The sequence below is a fragment of the Nelumbo lutea genome, chromosome 1 (genome assembly GCF_056320005.1).
Source record: "Nelumbo lutea isolate HS-2025 chromosome 1, American lotus-T2T, whole genome shotgun sequence".
In the NCBI taxonomy this organism is placed as follows: Eukaryota; Viridiplantae; Streptophyta; class Magnoliopsida; order Proteales; family Nelumbonaceae; genus Nelumbo; species Nelumbo lutea.
The window spans coordinates 55,442,526-55,464,960 of NC_142684.1; the positions used below are offsets into that span (position 1 = coordinate 55,442,526).

General features: G+C 38.6%; 1 protein-coding gene across 1 annotated transcript; it reads left to right on the plus strand.

Moving 5' to 3' along the window:
- Nucleotides 1-9,916: 9,916 nt before the first annotated feature.
- On the plus strand, nt 9,917-21,201 carry LOC148874648 (protein VERNALIZATION 3-like). The gene is made up of 4 exons (XM_088963952.1): nt 9,917-10,114; nt 10,269-10,330; nt 12,577-12,617; nt 20,981-21,201. The coding sequence occupies exons 1-4, from the start codon at nt 9,917-9,919 to the stop codon at nt 21,199-21,201; spliced, it is 522 nt and encodes a 173-aa protein (XP_088820078.1).
- Nucleotides 21,202-22,435: the final 1,234 nt, after the last annotated feature.

A 22,435-nucleotide genomic window follows, 5' to 3' on the forward strand; every position in this document is an offset into this window, starting at 1 on the left:
CTCTTTATCCTCTAATAGAGTCCAAAACCAAATAAAGATTTGGATTAGGAACCTCCTAATCTAATTAGGAGAGATGCTCTTTTAAGGCTTATAAAAGGGAGAGGGTGAACTTTTTTTATATTTATTTTTTTAACTTTTTTGAAATTCGAAATTTTAAATTTAAATTTCAAGATTTTAAATTCAAATTCAGATTCGAATTAAAATTTAAACTAAAATTCAAAAATTTAAATAATTTCCTATTTAACGATTAATTATTCAATTAAATAACTAAAAAGAAAGAATTAAATAAGGCAACAAATAATTATAACAAATAGAAAATAAAAGAATTAATTATGCTAAAAAGATTAACAACTACCAAAATAAATTCTAAAAAGAAATTGCTATTCTAAAAATTAAACCAAAAATAAAATAAATAAAAGAAAATTATGTGGCAATAAATAAAATAAAATAAAACAAACGAATTTTTTTTAAATAAAAGAAAAACACAAACCTAATAAGATAGAAATTCAAACAAGAAATTAAAATAAAGAAAGAAAAATAGATCTAGAAAGAAAATAGAAGAAAAATAATACTAAAATAAAATAAATCGAATCTAACAAAAAGATTAATTAAAAATTCGAAAATCACTACTCTACCAATAAAAAAAGTTCAAAAATAAAAACAAAGAAAATTAAAAATAAAATGGAACGACTACACTTGAAACGCAATCCAATTTCTCTTCTCTTCTCTTCCATCCCGTAGTCTCGCAACACTCCGGTACCCCACCTTTCGCTATTACGTCCTACAAAATCAAAGAGAAACAAGAATTAAAATGAGATTACAGATCAAGTAATTAAAAATAAATAAAAAAAAAATAATGAAACAGTCCAGACAAAGCAAATAAAACTTTTTTCCGTTGCTTCCCCGGAATAAGGGGGCGAATTTCAAAAAAGAAAATTCTCTCCCTTCAATTGGGAATCGAATTCCCTATTTAGAAAATCATATTTTCAATAATCATTCTTGAACCACAAACTGAACCAGATCTGAACCAAAAGGAGTATGGAGGAATTATACCTAATATAGAGAAGCAGTATCTCCCAATGGAGGTGTTCACGCCCAAGGAAGGATCCAAAATCTGCTCCCACTTAAGATGGTGCAGTGCAGGATGGAGTAGAATTAGCAGTGTTCTTCCAAAAGAACTTGACCCTTCGCAAGAATCAACAGGATGGCTTGTGAATACAGCTCTAATAAATCTTTTCATCAAAAGATTGGTATCAAGATCGAATCTTGATTACTCCTGTAAAGAGGAGGAGATCGAACTGCTGGAGGTGGCGGCTGCAGGAAGGAGGCGGCAAGAGAGTATTCGTAGGGTGCAGAATTCTCTCTTCTTGTGATTTCAGCTCTGAAGACAAGAATGTGTTGGTTAAATGTCAAAAGGCTGCCACCCCTTCCTCCTTTTATAATCTTAAAGGGATCAGCTCCTAATCCCATTAGGAGTTGCTAATCCAAATCATATTTGGATAAGAAGTCCCTTTAAGTGATAAGGGATAACCCTTATCTTATCTGTAGATCAGATCAGCCATCTCCTAATCTAATTAGGAGGCTTCCAGATCTAAATCTTATTTAGATCATAGACTCTCTAAGTGGATAGGGTCTGGGCCCAATCCTATCAGCTGATCCATCTCAGAATTCGCCCCTTTAATTGACTGATCAAATCAGCCAAGATCGACTGGGCTTAAGGCCCATTTAAGGTTATGTATTCACTTAGCCTTCCAGTCTGCTGCCCAGTTGGGCTTCCTTGTATGGCGTGGAAGCCTAACATTGATATACACATCAGCCACATGGGTTCGGCCCAGCCTTTGTTACAAGGCCTGTCTGAATACACTGTTATGGACAATGCACCCCCTGAAACCCATCTCATGGGCTCTATGGGCCCAACACTTACCCTAAGTGGTCCCTGGGCCAAGCCACCTTGTAACACCCTAGGACTGTGGGCAGATGCAAGATTAGCCCATCAGGTATTATCCTCAATGGTCTTACACTTAACCTCTCAGTCCATAATGATCATACACTGCCCGACAAGAAAGGACCTCTCCCTCGGCTGTAAGGAACAGTGTTGCATTCTCTGCTTATATGGATCCCGGGAATTAAAGCCTTTTGCAAATCATTTCGAAACCATAATATATATACTTTTATATCTCATATAAAATATATTTTGCAAAACAAATCTCAACGATTGAAATCGGCTGCCGGCAGTCTTGGTTTCCATCAATGAGAGTGCATCCCCGATCATTACCTTTGTCCGACAAAGGGGCTGATCCTGTCACTATGATCACCCACTCAGATGAATTCTCGGACTGTCCCAACATACCCAAGTTTTGATCCCCGCTAAAGATCTCATTGATTGGTATATCAAAAACAACCCAGTCCGACACCTAGTGCATTATCATAATCGAGTCTAGGGGTTGGGTGTAACTTTCCAGTTTTGCCCATCAATCTCTAAGGTTCAGGGTAATATTAGAAATCTATTCCAGTTCAAAGATTCAATTAATCCTACATTGTATGTGCCTAAGGTCTCACCCTAACAGCTGAGACAAGTCACCCCAACTGACTTGGTGGCACCACAGTGTCAGCCTTGTCAGGATAGGTCTCCCTAAACGGACCCACTGGCTGTGAACATTCTAAACTAACACGAGTCTCATTAAGTGTCCAGTTTATGGGTATTACACAGAAACATACCAAATGAACATGAATCAAATATGCACTTTTATTCATTTACAATAAACTCATAAAGTACATCATCTTGATTGAAGCTAAGGGCATACAAAACTGTCTAACAAGAGGAACATCTCTCGAGACTTCCATATGGCAGAAATGGGTCAGGGGAACCCATATACCCGAAAATAACAATTTTTTAGAGAATAATCTCTTTCAAGGATGCCACGTAAAAGAACAGGTCAGGTTGACCCATATATCTAAGAAAATCATCTCTTTTAAGACTTGCCACGTGACAAAAACAGGTTGGGTTGAGAAAATCATTTCTGATATTATTTTCCACGTGACAAAATAAAGCAATTGATTGTTAAACTTGTAAATAATAAGACTTACCATGCGACAACCCAACCCTACCAAAAACAACATGTTCCAAAAACCCTCTACCAATATAATCTCACACCGCATGCATGCACTCATACATGGTGGGTCTGAAAGGGATGAGAGATCCATCACATGGACGCCCAAAGATTGCGGAATAAGGGGCAAAATTCAAAAGTTTTTCTCTCCCTTCAACTGGGAATCACATTCCTAACTGCTGCCCAGTTGGGCTTCCTTGTATGGCGTGGGACCCAAGCATTGATCTACACATCAGCCACATGGGTTCGGCCCAGCCTTTGTTACAAGGCCTGGTCGAATACACTGTTAAAGACAGTGCACCCCTTGAAACCCATCAAATGGGCTCTATGGGCCCAACACTTACCCTAAGTGGTCCCTGGGACAAGCCACCTTGTAACACCTAGGGACTGTGGGCAGATGCAAGATTAGCCCATCAGGTATTATCCTCAATGGTCTTACACTTAACCTCTCAGCCCTTAATGATCATACACTGCACGACAAGAGAGGACCTCTCCCTCGGCTGCAAGGAACAGTGTTGCACTCTCCACTTATATGGATCCCGGGAATTAAAACCTTTTGCAAACATTTTCGAAACCATAATATATATACTTTTATATCTCATATAAAATATACTTTACAAAACCAAAAGGATGTGGGTAACTCTAAGTGTATGAGAAGCGACCGGACCATATCCAATAAGGTCCTATTCCTCCTCTCCTTAATACCGTTAAGTTGTGGTGTAGCAAGAGGAGTTAATTGTGATACTATCCCATTGTCCTTTAAGTAGTCCCTGAATTCGTCAGAGAGATACTCGCCACCTCGATCTGATCAAAGGGCCTTAATTTCTCTCCCTAACTGTTTCTCGACATCTTGTCTGAACTCTTTGAACCTTTCAAAGGATTCAGACTTGTGTCTCATTAGGTACACGTAACCGTGTCGTGAAAAATCATCTGTGAAGGTGATGAAATACACGTGTTGATTTCATGTCCTAACACTCGGGGGACCACATACATCAGTATGTATTAGGTCAAGTGTGCCCGTACATCTTTCAGGCTTACCGTTAAATGGTCGTTTCGTCATCTTGCCTTTTAGGCAAGGATCACAAGTGGGAAGATCTTCTATAGTTAGAAAATCCAAAGGACCATCCTTTAGTGATTCGGTCAACACCAATGTGGCCAAGTCGACAATGCCACAGACACGTGGGATTAACTGTATCATGAGCTCTCTTCTTAGGGATTTCAGCCGACGTAGTTTTGGTTATGTTAGTTTCTAGAGAAGGATGTAGAACATAGAGACCGTTCTCCAATTCCCTGTATGCGATGAATCTATTATTTCTTTTAATAGTAATCATATTACTAAATAAAACAGAATAACCATCTGCACACAGTTTTGAGACAGAAATCAAATTTCTCCTTAAATTTTGCACATAAAGACAGTCTTTCAGTACAATTGTTCCTTCTCTAAAAATTAATTCCACGGTTCCTATGGCTGCGGCTGCAACAGTTGCAGTAGTCCCCAAGAAGAGTGTGACTTCTCCTTCACTCAGCCTTCTGCTTACCTTGAACCCCTGCAGTGAGTTACAAGCATGAGTTGAAGCCCCGGAGTCAATACACCAGGATGCAGAAGCTACCAACAAATTGGTTTCCATAACACAAGTTTCGAAGTTACCTTTCTTGGATTCCAGGTAGGCAGGACAGTTCCTTTTCCAGTGGCCGGTCTTGTTGCAGAAGTGACAGGCATCCGATGCTTTGTCTTTCTTCTGCTTCTTGCTCTTAGCGGCTTTCTTCTGAGGCTTCTTTGCCTTCCTCTTTCTCTTGCCTGTCTTGCCAGCTTCAACAAGCATGGCTACAGGCTCATCCTTTCTAATCAGTTCTTCAGCTCTTTGCAACATATTGCTGAGCTCTTGTAAGCTGACATTCAGCTTGTTCATGTTATAGTTTAAGATGAACGGATTAAAGGAAGGAGGCAAAGAGTTAAGGATAGCATCTATCTGGGTTGCAATGTCCAGCCCGTATCCAAGGGCCTCCAGTTCATTGATGTATCCCATCATCCGAAGACAATGGTCGTGAACTTGTTGACCCTTGGACATTTGTGCGGTCATGAACTGTTTCAAGACCTTTTGTCGAGTAGAACGATTCTGCTCTTCATACATTGTCCTGAGACTGTCCAATATGTCTTTGGCAAGTTCGATCTGATCGAACTGCCTCTGTATCGGGTTGTCTAAGGAGGCAATGATGTAACACCGGGCAAGGGAGTTTTTCTCCTCCCATTATTGATAGTCTCTCCTTCGGGCCTCAGAAGCCCTATCACCCGGACGCTCCGGGGCAGGATTCTTTGCCACTTTGTCCATCTTTTCAGAAGCTAGGACCAGCATAAGGTTCCTGTACCAGTCATCATAGTTTGGGCCTTCAACTTGTTGTCATCAAGCAATTTTGCAAAAGATCCATTTGCCATTTTCTGATAAAAGAGCAAACATCAGTCCACAACCTAATTTGATTCATGTTCATTTCATAGATATGGATTTTAATCTATGATCCATTTCCATTTATTCGTCTCTGAGATTTCCCTCCTCTTTCAGTAACGAAGACTACGGGTTGTCTCTGGAAATGTGGGAAATCACATAGGGTGCATGGAGCCAACTGTTTCAGCTGCATAACCCCACCACCTTTCTGTGAAGGATCACATCCACTCATCATATGAGTTTTCCCTTTGGCCTTTGTCAAACAAGGTTCAGAGCCATTTTCAGGTAAACCTTTCTATCCAGTGAGGGCTTACCCATCATATTCGTGAACGCCAAGGTACCGTGAGAGAGTTCCCATTTTCTGGTGAAGCCCCTTCCACATCGGTCTATGACGCCCCTCTCATCTTATGAAACACTTAGACAAGCCCAACAGCAAATGGATAGCCCATTTTCTGGTGCGTTTCCTCATTACTGAAGGACCCATCCTCATGCTAATGATGGAAGGCCTTTAGAGAGTTCATCATATGAATCTCCCTATCACATGCACTCATATTAGCTGAAGGGAACAAAATTACGCCCTAGTTTGATTTAGGTCAAACCAAAGTGGCTCCCACTGACTTTCATAAAGCCAAATTTCAGTGGGCCTTGAATCGGCTAGGGTTCCACACGTAACCTCTTGATGAGGTGTGGGGCCCACCACTGAGGAAAGTCATCCAATGACCAAAAGGGACACCATGGCAATGATGTGCATTCATCCATGGTGTGCGCAAGAGCCACTGTCGAATGAGCATGGGCCAAGTACTTATGGCCCATGTACGCAACACATCACACATCATACATGACATGCAGGGATAAATTGATCCAATCAATTAATTATCTGTAAGGCCCGTTGGAAGCCCGTTAAAATTCCATAATATTAACCATTAATATTATCTCGGTATATGGGCTGAATTAGGGTTACCCAGTTCGGCCCATATAGCTTTATCCTTTAAAATGGGCTTTAGAAGTTTTAACTATTTAAAACCGGGTTTTTACAGGCTGGGCCGAATTAACCATTTAATTAAATATCAATCCTTAGGCCCATTAGTGGGAAATTAGGGCTGACACTCAGCCTTGATTAAACACTAGAATAGGTCCAAACAGTTTTGAACCAATCTTAGTTCGAATGGGTCTAGTGTTTGATTTTTAATTAAATCCTTAATTCAAGAAAATAATCTGAAATTAAATACTGATAAAAGGAAAAACAAGAATCATTCAAACAGGGCTGTTCGCACAATCCTTCCTGCAAAACAGAGGTTAGATGCAGTTTCACAAACTACAAATCGCAGATAGCATTTCTCTTATCTGCGAAATCTCCTTCTCTATGAAATCTCCTTTTCTACACCGCCAACTTCGATCCAAAATAAAAATAAATAGAAATCCTATTTCTATTAATAATTACATCAGATCGAATACCTATACATTGAGTCTAGAAAATAAAATATATATATATATTTACAGACCCAAAATAAATCAAGAACTGCAAAATCGCAGGTTCCCTGCACAAACCAAGAATTCGATCTCCTCTTGTACGAACAGCCCATAAATCAAGAAAATTATAAAGAACAATTCTAAATAATAATCAGATTTATTTAAAATTAATTTCAGATTATTTGCCCATTTGTTTTGGGAAAATTTTCCCAACAACCAAATCTACGCAAATTGGGTAGAACGCCTTCTCCCTAATTGCGCAGGTTCAGATCTGAAATAGAATGGTTCAAGACTTGAACGTGGCTCTGATACCACTGAAAGGGATAAGAGATCCATCACATGGACGCCCAAAGATTATGGAATAAGGGGCGAATTTCAAAAATTTTTCTCTCCCTTCAACTGGGAATCACATTCCCTATTTAGAAAATCATATTTTCAAGGATAAATCTTGAACCTTAAACTAAACCAGATCTGAACCAAAAGGAATGGGAGAGAATAATACCTGATACGGAGAAGTAATATCTCCCAACGAAGGTGTTCACGCCCAAGGAATGATCCAAAGACTGCTCCCACTGAAGATGGCGCAGTGTAGGATGGAGCAGAATCAGCAGTGTTCTTCCCCAAGAACTCTGTCCTTCGCAAGAAATAGTAGAATGGAACGTGAGCACAGCTTCCTTTTCAATCATTTCTCAAAGAACTGATGTCAAGATCCAATCTTGACTTCTCCCACAGCTGGAGATCGAACTGGCAAACAGGGTGACAAGAGCAGGGAGGTGGCAAGAGAGTATTCGTAGGCTGCAGAATTCTCTCTTCTTGATTTCAGCACTAAAGAGGACCTGATGTGTTTCTTGTTGGTCTCTCTCAAGGCTGCCGCCCCCTCCTTCTTTTTGTTAACTTAAAAGATCAGCTCCTAATCCCATTAGGAGGTGCTTATCCAAATCATATTTGGATCAGCCTTCTCTTCTAATGATAAGGATAAACCCTTATCTTATCTGCAGATTAGATTAGCTTTATCCTAATCCCATTAGGAGGTTTCTAGATCTGAATCACATTCAGATCTAGACTCTCTAAGTGGATAGGATTAAGACCCTATCCTATCTACCAATCTATCTCAGAATTCGCCCATTTAATTAACTAAATAAATAGCCCAGTTCGAAATGGGCTTTAGGCCCATTAAGTTTATGTGCTCACTCAACCTTCCTAACTGCTACCCAATTGGGCTTCCTTATATGGCGTGGGATCCAAGCATTGATCTACACATCAGCCACATGGGTTCGGCCCAGCCTTTGTTACAAGGCCTGGTCGAATACACTGTTAAAGACAGTGCACCCCTTGAAACCCATCAAATGGGCTCTATGGGCCCAACACTTACCCTAAGTGGTCCCTGGGCCAAGCCACCTTGTAACACCCAAGGACTGTGGGTAGATGCAAGATTAGCCCATCAGGTATTATCCTCAATGGTCTTACACTTAACCTCTCAGCCCTTAATGATCATACACTGCCCGACAAGAGAGGACCTCTCCCTCGGCTGCAAGGAACAGTGTTGCACTCTCCACTTATATGGATCCTAGGAATTAAAACCTTTTGCAAACATTTTAGAAACCATAATATATATACTTTTATATCACATATAAAATATACTTTGCAAAACAAATCTCAATGGTTGAAATCGGCTGCCGGTAGTCTTGGTTTCCAACAGTGAGAGTGCATCCCCGATCATTACCTTTGTCCGACAAAGGGGCTGATCCTGTCACTATGATCACCCACTCAGATGAATTCTCGGATTGTCCCAACATACCCAGGTTTTGACCCCCGCTAAGGATCTCACTGATTGGTACATCAAAGACAGACCGATCCGACACCTAGTGCAGTATCATAATCGAGTCTAGGGGTCGGGTGTAATTTTCCAGTTTTGCCCATCAATCTCCAAGGTCCAGGGCAATACTGGAAATCTGGTCCAGTTCAAAGATTCAATTAATCCCACACTGTATATGCCTGGGGTCTCACCGCGGTAGCTGAGACAAGCCACCTCAACCGACTTGATGGCACCACAGTGTCAGCCTTGTCAGGATAGGTCTCCCCAGACCGACCCACTAGCTGTGAATATTCTAAACTAACACGAGTCTTAATAAGTGTCCAGTTTAAGGTTATTACACAGAAACATACCAAGGGAACATGAATCAAATATGCACTTTTATTCATTTACAATAAAGTCATAAAGTACATCAATTTTGATTGAAGCTAAGGGCATACAAAACTGTCTAACAGGGTCTCAATCTCATAATGAGACATGGGGTGTTTGATCAAATTGGTCGGGGGTGACGATCTCAACTCAGAGTGAACATAAACATGCAATTAATCTACCCAAATTGCAAATAATCTTAACTTTTTGTATAATCAGTCAATTTTATATATATTAAAAAAAGTCATGAATTCTCCCCTAAAACAAGAATGCAACTCAGGAATTAATGTAGTCCTAACACGAGAATACGATTCACTATTATCTCGGAATGAATGTGTCAAGGTGGTTAATTAGTAGAATTAATAATGGTGGTGTTTCTATTAGTTCCATATAATCAATTTTAGCAGTGCATTTGAGTTTTATTTTGTGAAGAAGAATGCATCATTGATGGTAAACACAAACTCCACCTACATCTGGATTCTATGTTCTTTGATGACGGCTGGAACTTGTGGATTCCAGTCAATAGAAAGTAGAAAAAGTAGATTCCAGTGACACAGACAGATTAATACATGGAAGGCTGTGACTTGATGATTTTTAAGGTGGGGCCATAATAATATATGAAAGGTCATGATTCATCAATAATAGCCTATAAATTCATCGGCCACCTCTCTCAAGTTACACACATTTGTGCCCGGCCAGGTTCTACGTATAGCATGTCAAGGGCAAGGGATCCTCTGGTTGTTGGTCGTGTAATAGGGGATGTGTTAGATCCTTTTGAACGATCCATGTCTCTAAGGGTCACTTGCAACAATAGGCAAATCAACAATGGATATGACATTAGGCCCTCAGCCCTGCTACACCAACCTAGAGTCCAAGTTGGGGGCAATGATTTCAGGATCTTTTTCACGCTGGTCAGTCCTTAATTACAATTCTAATTCTATATCTTGTTTTCTTTTTATGCTTTTTTGGAATATCATCTCCTCTCCTACACAAGTATATATATAGTTCATGCCTGAGGTTTTTCTTGCATACGATTGGCTTCAAGTGGATTATATATGGTTGTAGGTAATGGTGGACCCTGATGCTCCAAGCCCAAGTGATCCAAACCTCAGAGAGTATTTACACTGGTTATGTTTCAATCTCTATCTCTTTTGGTCTCTCTCTCTCCCTCTGTTTTTGTATGTTTGGTATATAAGATTCTGTTTAGGTTTTTACATTTTCAAATTAAGTTGAAATCTTTTGTGGGATTGAAAAAGAGGAAACTATAAAAAATAAGAGGGAATCACCTGGTTAATTGTTAACATGCATGAGAAATATATATCAAGGATAACCTATAAGGATTTTGGATATATGAACCTAATACCAAAAAAGCCCCTAGTTCTTAACATGGCTAAATTAATGGCTTTGAGAAGACTAAGGCCATGTTTGGAAGTGTTTAAAAATAAGTACTTAATCAAAATAAGTGTTTATTTGGGTCATTAAGCATTTATTGGTATTTGGGAAATAAATCCAAAATAAGTGCTTATTTTAAAACAAGGACTTATTTGTTAAGTCCAAATTTCCAGCTTTCTTTAAACGCTTATACAATAAGCATTTATTCAATTTTTTTTCTTTCGAAATTATCCCTAGTTGAATTTTAAAACACCACTTATAAAATTATCCTTAGTTGAACTTCATAAAAGTACTTTTACAAAAGCATTTTTATAAAAGTATTTTTATGAAAGCACTTTTACAAAATCACTTTTATGAAAGTACTTTAAGGAAGTAGTTTTATGAAAGCACCTTTTATAAAAGCACTTTTAAGAAAGTACTTTTATGAAAGCACTTTTATGAAACTTTCATAAAAGTGCTTTTGTAAGGATACCTTTTTAGAAGTGTTTTCATAAAAGTACTTTTATAAAAGTGCTTTTGTACAAGTGCTTTCAAAAAAATTCTTTCATAAACATATTTTTATAAAAGTACTTTTATATCAGTGTTTTTATAAAAGTGCTTTCAAATGGTATATTTTGAAAATTTGAAAGAAAATGAAGGATAAAATTGTCACAAATGCTTATTTAAGTGTTTATTAGACAAAAGGACTACAAACACCCAATATAAGGTAAATACTTATTTAAAAAAAATAAGCACTTGAAAAAATTGGGTGTCAAATGCAAATAAGTGCTTATTCAAATAAGCACTTATTTTTAACTTAAGCACTCACAAACATGGCCTAAAACTATTTATATTGAAATTTATCCCTTTAAATGTGTCAATGTTGCCGATGGATGTTTAGGAGACTGATCTTCCAAGCTAAAAATAGGCAATGTACCTACAAGACACTTTCACTTTCTTTTGACTTGAGAAATAAATCTTTTAATGAATATTTACACATATTAAATGGGAAATTGTGCTTAAACCTTGTGTTGATTTCCTGGAAAATACTCCCCCTCCATTTTGATCTCCCCTAAAACCATCCTTCATGTTTCAAATAAATATGCATACACAAGTATACAACTGTTTTGTTAATTGTCTTGATAGAAAACACTAGGGCTGCATTTGGAAGCAATGTAAATCAAGAACCGATGTAAAATTTATATCAGTTCGGTTTTGTATACGTTTGGAAGGAACGTGTAATTATGATCAACATAAAACTCCACTCTGGTTTAGTTTTACGTGTGTTGATCACTAAGACTCATCAAGCATAAAGTTTTACATTGATAATTAATGTATATACTACATTGATTTTATTGATGTAAAACTTTACATTTTTTTATCGCGATTTTCAAAATATAAGTCACCTATAATATTGTTCAGTGTAAAGCATCATCAATGTAAAAGTACATTGATGACGTTTTACACTGGATCCAAACAAAGCCTAATGTAAGTATTTAATTCCCATTTTTGTCCAAGAGAAACTTTATTGGGATGGAGATTTGTTGAATTGCCACAAAATATTCAATTAATCAAATAAACAACAAGTTGGAATTGAGATTAAACCTCCTCTATTAGAAAAAATGTCATACTCTATTTGTGGTGTAAATTCAAATCAATTACAAATTTTGTACCAGGTTCAATTCAACACCTTTGTTTGTGGTGCATCAAATACAGAATCTGCAATTTTTGTCTCATTTACACTTTCGGGCAGTGCAAATATTCTTTCTTAAAAATTGATGCAAAATTCGACCACTTTTCTATCTCAATTCTTTTTCCTATAAAGTGCGGACCACATTATCTTGCTTCCTACCTTCCTACTCCCTCCATTCTACCTCCATTCTCTTTCAGGGGTCGGGGCTATATTTTACCTATTTTATATCTCACAAATAAGTGTGTGAATCTATGAATAGCTAGAATTGTTCATCGTACTTGTACTAATTGGATTGCTTTAACACTCTAGGTTGGTGACAGACATTCCTGGAGGAACAGATGCAACTTTTGGTAAGTTAAAAACAGTAATCAAATTTTTACATGCATGCATTGATTTTCGGGTCAACAGTCCAACAGTCAGGTTCAAATGGATGACCTGTTCTGACAGCAAAATTAAAAAATAATTAAAACAATAAAAATGGTTAAAAACCATTGAACGGGGTTGATGGTTCAACCACCCAGGTCAACAGTTTGTTGACTTTTTCATTAGTTTTTTATCAGATTTTGGGTTTTGGGTAAAATAGAACCGGTTGCCTAGATAGTTCCCGGGCCGAATGGTCCAATCGTTCGAGTCAACGGCGGTTCAACAACGTTGCATTTAACTTTTAGGCTATGCTTGGTTTGAAGGAAAATGTAGGGAAAGGGAAAGGTAGGGAAACTTTTACAAACCTTTGTATAGGCTTCCCCATCTTTCCCTTCCTTTCTCCACTTTTTCCTTCAAACCAAACATGGCCTTAGTTTAAATGTTCATATTATAAGTCATCTTTTCACATAATTCACTTAACAACTGTTGAGTGTTACTTTAAGCCCCGTTACCTTTTTGGTAAGTTACTTACCAGGGCAAGTTTTTCTTGGTAAAGTTATTTACCCCCTAGGAGATGGGTATCATTTACCTTGGTATGATATGCAGGAAAATAAACTTTCCCCGATCTCTACATAAATTTGAAAAACGAACATGAAATTCTTGGTCAATAGGAAACAAAATCATATTGACCAACTTTCCCCCCTCTCAAAATCCAAAAAAGAGAACACCCCCTAAATAATTTTTGAATAAATGACACGGGGTTACGAACTTCTAAATTATCTCTGGCTACCCTCTATTCTCTCCACTTACCCATAAAAATATGGCCCTACTTAGTAAGGTTTGGTTTAACAACTAATAAGAGGATCAACCCAATTAATTAATACAACTATCTATATTCTATACATATTCTATACATTATTTTCATTTCAGGTTAATACTTACTTGTTTAATTAAAGACAAACGAGGGCAATTCAGTCACCCATAATTCTCCAATACTATTTTTAAAGTATTAAACTATTTAGTTAATTAATGATAACACAATTAAGTTATTAATTACATAATTCTCCAATTAGTTAATTTCAAAAACTAATAAGTTTTAACTCAATTTATTTCTTGACTTGCTCTTAAAGTCATTACCTTAATTAGTTAACTTTACTACCTTAATTAAATTAAATTAATTAATTAAGATTAATTGATTAGTTATTAGTTAACTTTGTATATGCCTAACCGGCATAAGGTTATTTAATAAGTTACTTTTATTTAGTTAACGTACTTTCATTAATTAAAGTAGGAAATTATTAATTAAGTTTTTTAATTACATTAATTAATTTAAAAAATTTAGTTAGCTTATAAAACAATTATATAATTACAAGGATTAATTAAATAATAATATAATTATATAATTAATTAACAAATAATTAATAACATAATAAATTAGTTAACTAGTTAAGTTAATAATGCAATAATATATATAAGTAATATGAATTAATAATTATTTTTATTAATAAACGTTTTTACTTAAAAATAAATTTAATACAAATTAATACATGTTTATTAATAAAGCAACAAAAAAGTAAGAAAATTTTAGTGTCAAAATTATATCTTATAATTTTATATCCGCTTAAGTTTCATTTAAAAATAAATAAAATGATACTACAAATTTTTTGATAAAAATTAACAAAATAACAAAATTATTAGTTTTAATCTTAATTATTATTAATTCCAAATCCTCTAATCCATTTAAAAATAACAAAAATTAATACTAAATAAAAATTTCATAAAGTTATAACAATTTAATAAGGCTTAGTTTGGAAGGAGTACAAATACAAATATGTACAGTGCAAAACCTTGACTTTTTTATTATTTTGTATGTATTTGTATTGTACATATTTGTATTTGTACTCTTTCCAAACTAAGCCTAAAAGGTAAAAGCTAAAACAGTTAGGAATGCCACAATGCTCCTTCTCGGGGTACAACTTGGGTGGGTTGGGTCAGGTTAAGGGTCAACTTAAGCCCAATTGCATGTCCTAAAACTCAAGTTCAAGCTTGGCCTAACTCAAAGTTAAGCCTGAATTTACCAACCCAAGGCTATCTCGAGCTTAACCCAACATCTTAGGTTGGGCTTGAGCTTGGTCTTGTTGAGCCCTCTATCTCAATTTTTACATAGAATAGATTGAAAATGTTGGGTAGGCTCAGATTGGGTCGGGCCAAGTTGGGATATCCAAGGCTTCAATCCAAGTGCAACCTGATCAATTTAGGTCAGGCTTGAGCTTTTTGCCCAAACCCAATTTGATGTTTAAAACTCAAGCCTAACCTATAAAAAAGCTTTGGTTGAACTCGATAAGACTCAGGCTAGGCCCCACCCAAATTACCCCTAACTCCTTTTGCCTCAAGTTCTTTTAACAATGTTAGGCCCTACCTGTATGTTAGGTAAATTAATAAATTACATTCACGCTCATACATTGCACATAATTTGGATTAATTTCTAATAGTATCTCTCAAAGAACCATTCAACCTAAAAGCTTAAACTATTAGGTGAGGTCCTTGAATAGGTTGATATTCTCTAACACGCCCTCTCACATGAAAGCTCATTGGGCTTGAAGCATGAACAAGCACAGGCCCACCCCATACCTTGTGCTGAAACTTATTTAATTATAATGGGGGTAATGATGATCGAACACTAGATCACTTGGTCAAAATGGCTCTGATACCATCTGAAAGAACCATTCAACCTAAAATCTTAAGCTATTAGGTGAGGTCTTTGAATAGGTTGATATTCTCTAACAGTATCCTAAATTATCTAACAATTACTTAAATTTAGGAAATTCACTTTTCATTAGGCCTTGACCATAAATTGCAGAAAAAGATTTTTTTCCCTTAAATATTGTTCAAAGTTTTCAAAATTTCCTTTCTCCATTTCAATACCGTGCCTGGTGTCTCCAACTAAAACGTGCTCTGCGTCTCGGTGATGGCAAATATATGATAGATGATAATATTAGTGGGGCCGAAGACTATTTATGGGTAAAATGCTGAAGGTAAAGTCATGTTAACCAATTTTGAAGGTAAACTGGAGTCTAATCTAGAGTGAAGAATTCAATGTCAGAATTTGAACATTCTCCATTCCCCATTTTCCATAAAACAAAAGGTCGAGGTTGCTGTTAATTTCTAGCGGTCCCAAAGAGAATGTTTAACGAGAAGATCTCATGACTCCTCGAATTTGACAAGGAACCAGTACGTTTAAAGGCATACCTATTACCTACTTCCACTAATCCTAAAATATTGCAAACTCTTTACTCGCATTTTGTGTTTGGGGAAGACACATCATCAAAAATTTATTAGCTTCTCTAGCTAAAGGTGTAAATCAGGCCCCGCACCACGGCCGCCCGGCACAACGGATTGCGGCCGCCCGCAGTTCAAGGCATGGCCCAATATGACCCAAATATATATATATATATATATATTTTGATACGCAACCAAAAACCATTACATCAATAATCATATTTAATATATATATATATATATATATTGATACGCAACCAAAAACCATTACATCAATAATCATATTTAATATATATATATATATTAAATATGATTATTGATGTAATGGTTTTTGGTTGTGTATCAACTTTTTTAACTAAGTGCCTCGTCACCTTGTCTGCTCCCAAGTGTCCTATGACTCAGTGGCCGAAGTGGAGCTCCCTAGTGTAGCACAACCCTGCTGCTCCCTGCTAGAGATGATCTGCCTACCAGCAACGATGGGAACTGAAATGGATACTCCCTGCAGGCGATGATCTGCTCATCTTTCTAGGTGGCGGGAGCTGAGGGACCTGCGAGAACTAAATCAGAGAACTCGGGGGTGTTTACCCGGTGAGGTCATTCCGATGGCTAAGTCAGCACTTAGTAGTGAGCTGAGAATGATATTAGAGAATGAGAGAGCTAGAGAGTAGGGGTTACCATCTCCGCTTTTCGCCTACCTCGCCCCTGTGGGTGAAGTCTTTATATACTAGAGTCCTCGTGGGTTTGGTGGAGCAGATTCTAGATTCCCGCTGTGACAGGACTTGCTTTCGTGTTAGGTGGGGATAAATCCACCAACCGTTAAGGTTGCCCATTTCCGCCTAAGTCGGGGAGTGGGTGAGCTAATATAGCCGTTACAAGTCACAATTCCATAAAATGCGGGGTACGGTGATGAGCTCCTTGGAATTATCATTCGGTGGTCGAGCTGCCTGTGAAGTGTCGAGTTGTCTATGTGGCGAGCTGCCTAGTGGCGAGCTGCTTGTAAGTATTGCATGGTGGCGAGTTGCCTGTAAGTGCTACATGGTGACGAGCTGCCTAGTAGCGAACTATTTGTAAGTGTTGCATGGTGGTGAGCTACCTAGTGGTGAGTTGCCTGTGAGTGTTGCATGGTGGCGAGCTGCCTGGGAGAGCTACATGGTGGCAAGCTGCCTAATGGTGAGCTGCCTGTGAAGTGCTACATGATGGCTAGCTGTCTGGGAGAGCTGCATGGTGGCAAGCTGCTTAGTGGCGAGCTTCCTGTGAAGTGCTACTTGATGGCAAGTTGCCTAGTGGCGAGCTGCCTGGGAGAGTTGCCTAGTGGCAAGCTGCTTGTGGCGAGCTGCCTGTAAGTGGCGAGCTATCTAGTTGTCACAAGGCTACACCTAGTTGTCACAAGGTGCCAGGTGTCATAGTGTCACTGGAGGGCCAAATCCGCCCTCATCATTTGCCCCTCACTCCCGAGCTGAAACTAACTCGGCGAATGGAGTAGATTTCTCCTTTTGGCCCATAATTTGACGAGCTCGTAAGCGTTGATTCAGTTCCTTAGGCTCTAGGAAAGACTTAAAGTCCACTCTTGTTGATTTTGTCCATGTCGAAGAGGTGATTGGGTCTTAAGTGCCCATGCTGAGAAGGCGATTGGGACTTGTGAAATGTCGAACTGCCTATGAGGTGTCGGGCTGACCAGGTGCCAAGCTGCCTATGAGGCGTCGAGCTAACCAAGTGTCGAGCTGCCTATGGGGTACCGGGCTGACCAGGTGCTGAGTTGCCTGTGAGATTCCGGGCTGACAAGGTGTCGAACTCTCTGCTAGTTCGGTACTTTAGCCCTTAGACTCTAGGAGCGACTTATAGTCCAATTTCCTGGACTTTGCCCATGCCGAAGAGGCGACTGGTCTTATGCAGTAGTACAACCCTTAAGCTTTGGGAGCGACTCATAGTCCACTCCTGAACTTTGCCCATGCTAAGCAGGCGAATGGGTCTTGTGTAGGAGTACAACCCTTTGGCTTTGGGAGCGACTCATAGTCCACTCCTGAAGGTTGCCCATGCCGATGAGGCGAATGGGTCTTGTGCAGCAGTACAACCCTTAGGCTTTGGGAGCGACTCATAGTCCACTCCTGAACTTTTCCCATGCCGAAGAGGCGAATGGGTCTTATGCAGTGTTGTGGCCCTTTAGGCTTCGAGGAGCGACTCATAGTCCACTCCTGAACTTTGCCCATGCCGAAGAGGTGAATGGGTCTTTATGCAATAGTACAACCCTTAGGCTTTGGGAGCGACTCATAATCCACTCCTGAACTTTGCCCATGCCGAAGAGGTGACTGGGTCTTATGCAATAGTACAACCCTTAGGCTTTGGGAGTGACTCATAGTCCACTCCTAAACTTTGCCCATGCCAAAGAGGCGAATGGGTCTTTAGTGACGAGGAAGTCTTTTATCAATTCGCCAATTCGCGGCTGGGCCAGGTCACCAGGCCATGCGCAGGCCGCGCCAGGCCGCTTGGTGGGTGCCTTAGAGCTATGATCGTGCTGCATCTGCCTCGTAATGAGAGAGCTTTAGTTTGTTTGAGTTCATAAAAAAAAGGAAACTATAAAGCGAGAGCTTCAATTTCTAAAAAGCGAGGGCTTAGCTTTCTAAGAGAAGAGGACTTAGCTTTTTGTAGGATGAGATCTCAGCTCTTTGTAGGATGAGAACTTAGCTTTTGTAGAATGAGAACTTAGCTTTTTGTAGCGATTCCCACAGATGGAGCCAATTGATGTAACGGTTTCTAGTCGCGTATCAATTTTTTGACTAAGTATCTCGTCTGCTCCCAACTGGCCTATGACTTAGGGGTCGAAGTGGAGCTCCCTAGCGTAGCGCAACCCTACAGCTCCCTGCTGGAGATGATCTGACTACCAGCAGCGATGGGAACTGAACTGGCTACTCCCTACATGCGATGATCTGCTCATCTTTGTAGGCGACAGGAGCTGAGGGACCTGTGAGAACTAAATCAGAGAACCCGGAGGTGTTTGCCCGGCGAGGTCACTCTGATGGCTAAGTCAGCACTTGTAAGTGCTACATGGTGGCGAGCTACTTGTAAGTGTTGCATGGTGGCGAATTGCCTAGTGGCGAGCTGCTTGTAAGTGATGCATGATGGCAAGTTTCCTAGTGGCGAGCTGCCTACTGGCAAGCTGCCTGGGAGAGCTGCCTAGTGGCAAGCTGCTTGTGGCGAGCCGCCAGTAAGTGGCGAGTTGTCTAGTTGTCACAAGGCTACACCTAGTTGTCACATGGTGCCAGGTGTCATAGTGTCACTAGAGGGCCAAATCCGCCCTCATCAATTATTATATAATATATATATATAATTTTTTGGGAGAATGATGGTTCGGCCGAGGGTCAGAATTTTTAGGCCCTAAGTACACTTGGGGCAGGTGCCAATTTGGAATTGATGCCAATTCATGAGCGGGCATTGGTGTATAGAGTAGGGTATTTGACATTTTAAATGTTTATAAGTCTGCAGTGGAATTCAGAAATCTGCAATGGGCCTGTATGTACTTTTTCCATAATTTTATTCAATTTTATTATATTATTTCATTTTATTATTACATATATAGGCAATATTGTATACACCAAATTTCATATAAATTAAAAATGTTAAGATCTTTTTTATTTTTTGCCCATTTTTAATTTATGTTAAAATTTTCATTACTTTTTCAAAAATATTAAAAAAAATGGCTTGGCCCAGTTTGTAGCCTGCCTTAGCCCAAGGCTTGGCCTGTGGACTAGCCCAGCCCGCAGCATGGCATGGCACAGACCAGGCCCGTGCGGACAAGAATCCCAAGGGAGGGAGCACAGCCTATACCGAACTAGACAGGGAACCGTTCTAGGATCTGATTCCTGGGTCGAACAGTTTGACCATTCAAACCAAACAGACAACCCATTCGAACAAAAAAATAAAATTAATTAAAATAGTAAAAAAGTAAAAACGACCAAAAACCGTTATCCAAGTTAACGATTCGACCACCCAGCAGGTCAGCGGTTCGCTGACCAAATCAATGGTTTTTGGCCAAAAAACGGTTCTGGGCTGAAACAGAACCAACCAGGTGATTATTTCCTAGTTTTTTCGGTCTGATTGTCTGGTCCGGTCTAGATTTAAAATACCTTGTATTTAAACTTAGTTAATTAAATTGTAATAGGACAACAATAATTGACCATTGAACCACTTATAGGGCGTTTGGTTCCATTTATGTTTATTGAGTAAACATTTTGTATTTATGTGACTGCAATACCGAAAAAAGCAATTAATGAAGGTATTTATGACACATAGGTGCCATTAGGCACCACATCAGCAAAATGTCAATCCCACTTTCTAAAACTGGAGAGGTACACAGAAATCGAAGTTTGCTTTTAGAAATATCGATACATACAAATGCAGTTAATGAGGCATTTAATGAAAAGGGTGTCTATGTGGGACTGTTTATTCAAAGAACGTACACGGAAGCAAACATATATTTAATCAAATAACTATGTATTCACCTTGTTCACCCATAACTTTCGCCCAGTAACGGTCAAAATTTATTGAAACATTCGTTATGAAATGTCAGAAATGTTAATTTCCAAACCCAAGTTAAAAGAGATTGGGCCTAGCCGCCTAGGTATGGACAAAACTGAATTTTTAAATAAAGGGGTTTTTACCGTTCAGTCCACCACTAGAAATCTAGAACTGCACTCTAAGGGTGTACTGGGTTCTTAAATAAATTAGTTACCACTGCTTAGTAGATATTTCTGATGCACAGTTGTAATTACTCGTGGATAAAAATGTGAAAACAAGTATGAATAGCATATCCGATCCTTTTTAAGTAGGGTTTGAAAGATATAGCTTAGGAATGCCTTAAATAGTACACCCTAAACCTCTATCAAACATGCATATATTTCTCTTTAAAATATATTATATATCAATCTTTATTTTTCAATGAAAATTGCATGTGCATATCACCACCTATTAAGTTTTCTGGCTGTCTGTAGCGAGAGGCATGACTATGAGAAACAACATATCCACGTACGTGTATGACTGCAAGATGGGTATGCTTTAATATTAATTGTTCCAGCAGGGAATGAGATAGTGAGCTATGAGAGCCCAAATCCAACAGCTGGGATCCACCGTTTTGTGTTTGCACTGTTTAGGCAATTGGGAAGGCAGACAGTGTATGCTCCAGGGTGGCGTCAAAATTTCAACACCAGAGACTTTGCTGAGATTTACAACCTCGGCCTACCAGTTGCTGCTCTCTATTTCAACTGCCAAAGGGAGAGGGGCTGTGGTGGGAGGAGGTAATTAAATAAATGTGTCAGTAAACTTCTAGCTCTTCATCACACATTCGCCTTTAGTTTGCTTACTACGATATGTATTTTAAGTTGATGATGTGATGGAAAACAATCCGGTGTAAGATTTATTGTAGATAAATAATATAATACTCGATACGTGTGTTAGAATTATGTTTTCTGATCAATGTCTTCTGTTTTAGCCTTCTTTGTTTTTTGGATTTTTAGAGAGAAAAATTAGTTAATGGGATTTTGGTTTTCATGTATTGCCAAGATACGCATGTTTTAAAAACTGACCTGAAACTGAAATTGCTTTGGCCACTGATTTCAGGGTCAGTGATTTGACCATCCACTTTGAATGGATGGTCTGTTCTAAATTTTAAAAAAAAAAATGAAAAAAGTTAAAATTATAAATGGCCAAAAACCATTGTTCGGGTCGAATAGGTCAATGGTTTGACCACCCATGTCAACGGGTCATTGACCAAATCAACGATTTTTTGCCAAATAACAGGTTAAGGGTGAAATGGAACCAATTGCCTACAAGATGGTTCCCAGGCCAAACGGTCCGACTGTATGGGTCAACAATGGTTCAAAAACACCGGTGGGGTCAATGGAAATTTTACTTTCCCTGAGTAAGTGTGATACCCATCTCTCAGGTGGATAAATAACTTTCCCACCTTGGGGGAAAGTTGACAATACTTGGATGGGACAAAATTGCCCATTTTAATAATGGTTTTTTATAGGTAAAATGGTCAATATCTTATTTACCTAGGAAATAAAAGAGCATAGATAAATGCACATAGGGAGGTAAGTGTTTCTTAGGAAATACTTACTCAGGTTGCATTTACCCATATATATAAATAACTTCCCGAAAAGCAAATGGAGCCTAACAGAAAAAAACATAAAAACAAAACGCTAAATTCGATTATTGCCTGGGTGGATCAGTTTGAACCCTTTAAAACTCTAGAAAAACTCAAAATTATAGACTTTGACATTGTTTTCAAAACCAGGCAGGACCGGAAAAACCAAGAACCGGACAGGTCCAACGACCAATTCCATTTTACCCCAGGACCATTATTTTGCTAAAAAACGTTGATCGGTGGGAGGACAACTCTAACCACTGAACTAAGCAGTCAAACCGTCCATCGGTGGGAGGACAACTCTAACCATCAAGTTCTTTAAAACCACCATCAAATTTATCATATACCTAGCCTTTGAGCAATTCAAAAATCAACAGCCAAGATTCA